The 8,949-nt window shown below is 36.8% G+C and overlaps 3 protein-coding genes and 1 pseudogene across 3 annotated transcripts in view; 2 read left to right on the forward strand and 2 right to left on the reverse strand.

The window, feature by feature from the left end:
* Nucleotides 1–317, reverse strand: part of LOC104709046 (protein PIN-LIKES 6-like) — a 3,438-nt gene extending 3,121 nt beyond the window's left edge. The window contains exon 1 of the mRNA XM_010425719.2: nt 21–317. Coding sequence (XP_010424021.1) covers nt 21–215 — 195 coding nt within the window. The 5' untranslated portion in view covers nt 216–317. The remainder of the gene's footprint in view (nt 1–20) is intronic.
* Nucleotides 988–1,440, reverse strand: LOC104710006. Its single transcript, XM_010426532.1, has one exon. It carries the CDS (start codon nt 1,438–1,440, stop codon nt 988–990), a length of 453 nt encoding a protein of 150 aa, XP_010424834.1.
* Nucleotides 3,142–4,302, forward strand: LOC104709048 (annotated as a pseudogene).
* Nucleotides 4,729–8,431, forward strand: LOC104710007. The gene is made up of 5 exons (XM_019228866.1): nt 4,729–6,772; nt 6,880–7,411; nt 7,496–7,595; nt 7,667–8,056; nt 8,141–8,431. The coding sequence occupies exons 1-5, from the start codon at nt 4,729–4,731 to the stop codon at nt 8,429–8,431; spliced, it is 3,357 nt and encodes a 1,118-aa protein (XP_019084411.1).

Below are 8,949 nucleotides of genomic sequence, written 5' to 3' on the forward strand. Positions count from 1 at the left end.
GAGAGAGAAGAGAGAATTACCCCGTTCAAGAGTTTGCGGCCAGAGGGAGGCAAGATGTTAACGTACTTGGAGGCCATTAGAAGACCCAAGAAGCACATGGTAAAAACCTTGGCAATTGGCATCACCGCGATTTTGATTGTACCCAGCACTGATTCACCGGCAGCAGCGGGAATCTCCATGGAATCGGCCAAGGCGGCAAGGATCCGGGCTATCATTCTGACAGTTCCTAATGCCAAAGGCAGCAATTTTTAGGGGTTGGACTTGGGTTGGAATCCGGAAGAGAGGGGAAGAATAAAACAGAGGAAGTTAGAGAGAGAGAGAGAGAGAGTCTCTCTGATGATTGATTTAAGGAATAAAATATAAACAAACACTTCGCGATCTCTCGATCTCTCGTGATTGCCACGTGCACTTCTTTCTCTTTGCCTTCCTTCATACTTCTTTCCTTTTCTAAGCCCAAAAAAAGCCCGTTTCAACTCTTCTTCCCACACCTTTTTTTTTTTCTTTTTTTTGTTTATTCTTTTCTGTTTTACTATTAGCTTTCGTTACTAAAATAAGTTTTTATTTTGTCAAAATACTCCCAAGTTTACAAATTACAAACACCACAAAGTATAACACTTCTTAAAATTTTTGATCATCTAAGCTATGAATTATAATTTTGACTTTGTTTCAACACTCAGTTTAACATGACTTGGGAAGTTGGGAGGATCATGAAAGACTTTGTATTTCCTTGATCATTTACAATGGTACAATATATTTAAAAATAAATCAGTTATTGATCTGCATAAGCATAAGATAGGGGAGAATATATCTTATTAGTCCATATATTCCTTATTCGTTCAGATCACACATCTTCGTTAAGGTCAAATATTTTTAAAATGGCATTAAAAGCAAAAAAGAAAAAAAGAGATATTTAAATGGGCTCATATAGTGGCTTGACCCAACACCGATATGTTCTCAATCCAACATGATTCTTTAAAAAGGGTATTATTATCGGTCTCTATTAATTATCAAGTTTGTAGAGGGGAGTGAGCTAGAGGAGGCATTGCAGTAAGCGATGGCTGCCTTGAGGGATTCTTCCGTTAATGTTTCCTCGTTTGTATTAGTGTTGCCTTCACAGTAGTATCGTACGGGTCTCTTGCTTCGTCTTCTGTGTATAACTTGAAGGACCCACTTCTCTCCCACGTTCACTTTCTCTCTTATCACTCCCACTATACTCAAACACCCCAGTTTCATCATCATTAACCTCGCCACGCTACTGTATGCAGAGAAGCAGCTAGAGGACGATGAGAAGATTGTTGTCTTCTGCATTTCGTTATCGGGAGATGGAGAAGAAGAGATGCTCAATCCTGTGGCTGCTTTGTTGATTTGCATTTCGATGAAAGACTCACCATCGTCGCTGTTGTCCAGCACTTCGTTCATCCATCCCACCTCATTCTCCATTCTCCATTCTCCATCCTATTAATTACGTTACCGGCTCACTTCCCAAAACTCCCTCTACTACTAGTTATAGATATAATATAAGATTTGATCTCTTGCTCTTAATTTCCATCATTGATGTTTTTAGCAAGTATATAGTTAATCATATACGTAGATTCAAATTTATGCAGCTAGCTAGCAGCTCACAGCTCCCATACATGTATTCAGGGAGCATATATGTGCATGTGAATACATCTCTATATGCAAATAACGCAATTATATATGAGAAGAAGACATGATTAATCAAAGAAAATGAGATATATATATATTTTTACAATTGTCAGACCAAATCAAAGCTCTCGATATATGGAATCGGTGGATTAGTGGTATAATAAATTTGGTGTCTTTTTAATAATATACTGTAGAAACTAATTGCCCCTGAAGATAATATCACAATTAATATTGATTGACCCCAGCAATCATTGATCGCCTAGCTCTTGAGGATTCACATGCGTATATATCACACGTCACATGCATATTGTTTTCTTTCTTATATTGCAAAGTATGATGTTCTTTCTCATTTTGGGTGGAGTCAAAATTTTAAAGATAAAGAACTAATGGAACAAGACTTGAAATGTATCTGGTTTTTATGTATACGTATTTTGGTTCTTGCTGTGAAATATTATTGGAGCACGCTTTAAGCTATTATTTCAAGGATAAATATAAAGAAAAAATAAAAACTCTTGGTAATATTTACAATATTAATTAACATAAAAATACCTTAATGCAAATAAATAAAATAATTGTTACTTTGCCAAGAGAAGAAAGGGTCACGAAATTGTTACACGATTGGCTTAGAGTTAGAAAAATAAGTTGTATAACTGTATAAGTTAAAAATATATATGAGATGAGCTAAAACGTGTTTTGGTCCACTGTTCTTTCTCTGAAGAAATCTGGCATATCATTATGTTTCGTCTTGGTCAGTCCCCTTGTGTTTCGCAAAGTGGTCAAGGCTAATCTCTTGGCTCTTGTAAATAACGTTGAGGTGCTATCAACTTTATACTTTCTTTGCTCATATATATGGACTATGCAAATTGCAATAGCCAACAGGGGTGGAATAATCAAGTACTCTCCACCAAATGTGTTTTATTTTGGGTGGACCACGAAGATTACATATGTTCTAATCGTGTGTGGTGATGCAAAATTTACAAATGTCACACTCTGAAAAAATGGGTTGGGAAATCTTTTTTGCAAGTAGTATATGGAGATTTCATATACCGTATATAAAAAGGTGTAAAAGCCTCGGAACCATATCATATATTTGAGACAGAGGAGTAACTAGGATGTAAGCGTGCCGCCACGACCGAGCTCGAGCTTTGTTACTAAATTCTTTTGACTTAATTTAGTGAAAGCTGAAAATATAAAACAAAATATCGATCTTCATGACTAAATGAATTCAAAACCTATAAATAAATTCTCGGTAATAGTTTCCTTCATAACTTTTCAGGATCACCCATTATTTAGTTTGTGAGTGTGATAAAGCAAGAGCAATTTCTTAGTGCGTCCCAAGGGTTATTGGTGTACTACCCAAAATATAAAATAAATTCGAAAAGAACAAAAACTTAGAGGGGCTGTAGTTCAATTAAAATGGGAATTAATATTATGTCTGGATTCTTATTTTTGTGGAACTGATGTTAATTCATAAAGTACACTTCCAGACAAAACAAAAACTAAAGGGTTCCTCTTCTTTTTTGTTCATAAACGCAAGTCGATGTCAGATTCGGAAGTAGCGATGTCAGATGATTTACCAGGTACGACGAATCCAAACTCTATATATCGATCTAAAAAGGATCGATTATATAAAATCGGCGGATCAAACCCCTAATTTGGAATTTTTTTTTTTTTTTTTTTTTTCCCGGTCGTTTCTCTCAGAGTGGACTATCATGGAAATACCAGCGTATTTAAAATACGTGCCTGGTACTGAGCCTGAGGATGTGTATATTCCTTATATAAGACGTGGCGAAAACGAAGAGCCTAATTAATCTCTCGCCTGAAGAAGAGGAACGCATCATTAAGGAACAAGTCATCGAGAGCGAGGTTAGGGTTCTTCTTTATTCAGTTGTCTTTTATGATTGATTTTTTTTTTCTTTTTTCATTCTCTGAAAACACATATTGTTATATTCTTGGTTAGAAAATATTATTGTATGTTGTTGATTTGTGGGGAGTCTAGTGCGAGTAATCTCATCTTCTCTACTTGGAAAATGCTATTGTTAATTTTTTGTTGGTTTATCATATAGGGTTTCGACATTGACTTCAAGCAGTTCCGCTGTCTTTTCAATTACCGACCTCTTAATTTCGATGATAACAATGAGTACGTCATGGAACCCGAAACCACCAGAGAGTTAATGTACCGGCTGTCTCGGGAATCTCTTGAGAGATACAATGAAAGGAAGGTCGAATACTAACTGTAGTCTCTTTGTTTAAGAAAGATGTGCTTGTTCTCGTTTACGATTGGTTTACCCTTAATTTGTTTCGAAAACACAGGATACAAAATATGAATTTGTCGAGGCTATCAAAGCCAATTTTTACGCGACTGGTGCTGCTTCGGTAATGTATTTCATTACCTTTGAAGGTATGGATCCTTCTAATGGTCAGCCAAAACATTTCCGAGCTAGAGTCTGCTATTATTATCACTGTCCGCCCTTGTACATCTCATGCTATCCCACACCTGAGAAAAAAGGTACTCCATTATTTTCTTTTCTTTTCCTTTTGTCTTTCCTAATAGACAGCTTTTGGACAAGTCATAGGTTTATTTGGATTGTTTTGGCAGTTCAATCCATTGAAATTGCAGTGAAAGAACACTACAAGAAACAGGGTAATTTCTGACGGACGTACTAACGGAAATTTATCTGTCGGAAATTACCGGCGGATTTCCGACAGTTATCTGACGCCGAATGATTTCGTCGGTTTTTCGTCGGTAAGTTACCGACAGACTTTATCCGTCGGAAAACCGTCACTTTTTCCGAAGGATTTCTGACGGATATAGTCCGTCAGTAATATCCGTCAGAAATCCGTCGGAAAATATGTTCGTTTTACATTTTTCGAATTACCGACGGATTTCCGACGACCCAAAGTATCCGTTCTTATAGCCGTTTTATGACCGTTGCAGTTTCAAAATTTACCGACGGATTACTGACGGATTATCGACGAAAACCATTCTATATAAACAAATCGCTTTGTCTCATGTTCTCACTCATTTTTTCAGAAAAAAACGTACGTAAAATGTTTTCTTCTTCTTATTTTTGATCGTGGATGGACGGACCGATGCTCGATCCAGAATCAAATTTATTGAATGATGAGTATGCTCGTGGTGTTGGTGAATTTATGGAATTGGCTTGTCAACAACCGATCGCTCTAAAAACCCGTAAGTTGAAATGTCCATGTTCGATTTGTCAGAATTCTCACAATATTAGGATTGATTTAGTATGGGGTCATCTTTATTCCAATGGTTTTATGCCGGGTTACAAGATTTGGTTTCTCCATGGTGAAAGACCAGAGTACAATAGTTCTAGCGAACCATATATTGTTGATAGAGTAGAGGAACCTAGAACAGAAGTAGATTATGGTGTGGGTTCTCTTGAGATGGTGAATGATGCATATAGGGAAAATATGCAATCGATGGGTCAAAATGTTTATAGTTTAGAGGAGCCTAATGCAGAGGCACACAAGTTTTTTTCTATGTTGGACGCAGCTAAGCAGCCGTTATACGGAGGTTGTAGGGACGGTCATTCCGCTTTGTCATCTGCAAGCAGATTGATGACCATAAAGACGGACTATAATTTGGCTGAGGAATGTGTGGATGCGATAACTGATTTTGTGAAAGACATTTTGCCGGAAGATAATCATTTTCCAGGTACATATTACGAGATTCAGAAATTGGTCGCCGGTCTTGGTTTGCCTTATCAAATGATAGATGTATGCGAAGATAATTGCATGATCTATTGGAGAGAAGACGAAGATAGGACAAGGTGTCGATTTTGTCAAAAACCAAGATATCAGGATAGAATCGGTAGGGTTCCAGTTCCATATAAGAGGATGTGGTATTTACCGATCACGGAAAGGTTGAAGCGATTATATCAATCTGAGCGTACGGCAGGTCCAATGAGATGGCACGCAGAACATAGATCAAACGGAGAGATTACGCATCCTTCAGATGCGGAAGCATGGAGGCATTTCCAATCTGTGTATCCGGATTTTGCGTATGAGCGACGAAACGTGTACCTAGGATTATCTACAGATGGTTTCAACCCATTTGGAAAGCATGGAAGACAATATTCGTTGTGGCCAGTAATCGTAACACCTTATAACTTACCACCATCTTTGTGCATGCGTCGAGAGTTTCTTTTCCTTTCGATTTTGGTTCCCGGTCCAAATCATCCAAAGAGGTCTCTTGATGTGTTTCTCCAACCGTTGATATATGAGTTGAAAATGTTATGGGATCATGGTGCTACAACATATGATGTATCAACCAAGCAGAATTTCCAGATGCGTGCAGCACTTATGTGGACGATAAGTGACTTTCCAGCTTATGGGATGCTATCTGGATGGACAACTCATGGAAGGTTAGCGTGTCCATATTGTCAAGATAACACAGATGCGTTCCAGTTGAGGCATGGACGTAAAACGAGTTGGTTTGATTGCCATAGAAGATTTCTACCAGCTCGTCACCCTTACCGGCGTTCGCGGACATTGTTTAGAAAGAATAAGCAAGTGGTTGATGCACCACCTCCTGAGGTCGATGGACATAGTTTACTAGAACAGTTAAGAGATTTTGGAGCGGAGAGGACTACAGATTGTGGTGGTAATGGACATGTTGTTGTGTATGGTGCTGGTATCAATCACAATTGGCATAAACATAGTATCTTTTGGGTGTTGCCTTATTGGAAAGATCTTTTGTTAAAACATAATCTTGATGTCATGCACGTCGAGAAGAACGTCTTCGACAACCTCATGAACATTGTTCTAAATGTCCCGGGAAAGACTAAAGATAATGTGAAGTCTAGATTAGATTTGCCAGATATATGTGATCGCGAGGAGCTTCATGTACTAGAAAATGGGAGATGTTCAATCCCGATATTTCGGCTAGACACGCGCAAAAAGGAAGCGTTCTTCAACTGGATTACCCACGATGTCAAATTTCCTGATGGATACGCATCTAATTTGCGTAATTGTGTTGATATGGCTGAAGAAAAGTTTACTGGGATGAAGAGCCATGATTATCATGTTGTGATGCAGCGACTTCTTCCATTTGCATTTGAGCATCTTTTACCCGACAATGTCCACCAAGCAATTGCAGGTATATTTCTAAATATTGCAATTTTTTATTTATTATATACTTTTTTTTATATATATATACTTTTTTATTTATATATACAACCTCAACATTAAAAATTTAACTTATAGGTGTAGGTGCATTTTTTCGGGATTTATGCTCGAGAACACTTACTTTTGACGGTATTCGTAATTTGGAAGAAAACATACCAATGATCTTATGCAATCTAGAGAAGATATTTCCCCCATCTTTTTTTGATGTTATGGAGCATCTCCCAATACACCTTCCGCGAGAAGCTAAACTTGGTGGTCCTGTTCAATATCGGTGGATGTATCCTTTTGAGCGGTATATGTTCCATCTGAAGAAGAAGGTGAAAAATTTAAGCAAAGTTGAAGGCTCTATTGTGGCACAAAGTATAAACGAAGAAGCGTCAAATTTTGCTGAATTTTACTTTCCTGCCCAAGTTCGTACAAAAAGACGACGTCCTACTCGTCATGATGATGGAGGCGAAATGGCTAGTTATTCGGTATACATACCTAGCTTGTTTACCCAAGTTGGGAGACTCAGTGGGACACGAAAGAATCGCCAACTGTCGCAGCAAGAGTATACGCACTTACATATGTATATTCTCACTAACTGTGAGGATATTATGGAATATGAGAAGTACATTCTAAAATTAATATTAACAAAAACTTAAATTTATAAGTGCAAATCTTCTCAAATATTTTTTTTGTTTTTTTGTAATAGGATTTACATGGCGTTAATACGCTCTTACTACCCAAATTATACCGAGGCACAACTTGAGGAGCATAAGCAAAGAGATTTCGTGCCTTGGTTGAAATATTATGTAAGTGTTTTACTATTTTGGTTTAATATATATACAATAATTAAATATTGTTAATTTATTTAAATATTTAGGTTAACGATGAAAGCGAGAAAGGTCAAACATTTCCATCATGGCTAGTAGAGTTAGTAAACGGTCCCAACTACATTGCAACGTCTTCTCCAGGGTATTGCACGAGGGGATATGCATTTCGGATTCATGAGGAAGGAAGTAGGCGGAGAACAACCGATTCGGGTATATCATCTCATACAAGTGATGTTGTATATTATGGTGTCCTTAGAGAGATTTTAGAAGTACGCTATCCGGGGATGTTAAACTTGAGATGCATTGTTTTCTTTTGTGATTGGTATGATCCTTACATCGATCGTGGTGTTAGAGTTGACCGATTTGGTGTTACGTCCGTTAACATAAGACGTAGATTGGTGAAATATGATCCGTTCATCCTTGCGTCACATGCAGACCAAGTAAGTATTACATTATCCGTTTATTGAATAATTATTTAATAAATTTAGTTAACATAATTATTAACATAACATTATTTGTAACAGGTTTGCTACATTCGCTATCCTCGCGTTTCTAATGCTCCCGATACTTGGGTAACAGTTACGCAAATAAACCCAAGAGGAAGAATATACGGAGTTGCCGATCATGATCCTTTGCAACCTAGCGGAATTGGCTACATGGCCCCAGTTGAGCATTCTTTTGATGTTGACCTCGTGGTTGACTTCACCCAATTCACAGATGACAGAGTTGACTCTGAATCCGAAGATGAAATTGGAGAATTTGACGAAGATGATTCAGACTCAGCTTCTACCGATTACTCTTCTGATTCAGAATAGATTTTTTTAATTATTAACAATTGTAACTTTGAAGTACATGCGTAATAAAAATAAATATTTGCTTTCAATATTTGTAACAAATAAATATTTGCTTTCAAAATTTGTAGTAATAAATATTTGTAATAAATAAATATTTGCTTTCAAAATTTTTAGTAAAATAAATAAATGTAATTAACTTAATAATTAAAAAAATCAATTAAAAATAAATGGTAAATTCCGTCGGTAATTCGGTCGGTAAAACAAATCCNTGCTTTCAAAATTTTTATTAATAAATATTTGTAATAAATAAATATTTGCTTTCAAAATTTTTAGTAAAATAAATAAATGTAATTAAATTAATAATTAAAAATAAATGGTAAATTCCGTCAGTAATTCGGTCGGTAAAACAAACCCGTCGGTAATCCGTCAGAAATTACCGACGGGTTACCGACGGATATCTAACTTTCGTCGTGTTAGTAAAATTTTGGTCGGTTTTACCGACGGATACTGACAGATTTCCGATGGAGTTTTGTAAAACC

The sequence above is a fragment of the Camelina sativa genome, chromosome 8 (genome assembly GCF_000633955.1).
Source record: "Camelina sativa cultivar DH55 chromosome 8, Cs, whole genome shotgun sequence".
Taxonomy (NCBI): Eukaryota; Viridiplantae; Streptophyta; class Magnoliopsida; order Brassicales; family Brassicaceae; genus Camelina; species Camelina sativa.

Excerpts from the sequence above, each read along its gene's own strand:
- LOC104710007 (XM_019228866.1), top strand. The coding sequence starts at position 4,729 with ATGGACGGACCGATGCTCGATCCAGAATCAAATTTATTGAATGATGAG. Across the intron at positions 6,773-6,879 it reads TGTCCACCAAGCAATTGCAG|GTGTAGGTGCATTTTTTCGG; the intron begins GTATATTTCTAA and ends TTTAACTTATAG. Across the intron at positions 8,057-8,140 it reads TTGCGTCACATGCAGACCAA|GTTTGCTACATTCGCTATCC; the intron begins GTAAGTATTACA and ends TATTTGTAACAG.
- LOC104710006 (XM_010426532.1), bottom strand. The coding sequence starts at position 1,440 with ATGGAGAATGAGGTGGGATGGATGAACGAAGTGCTGGACAACAGCGAC.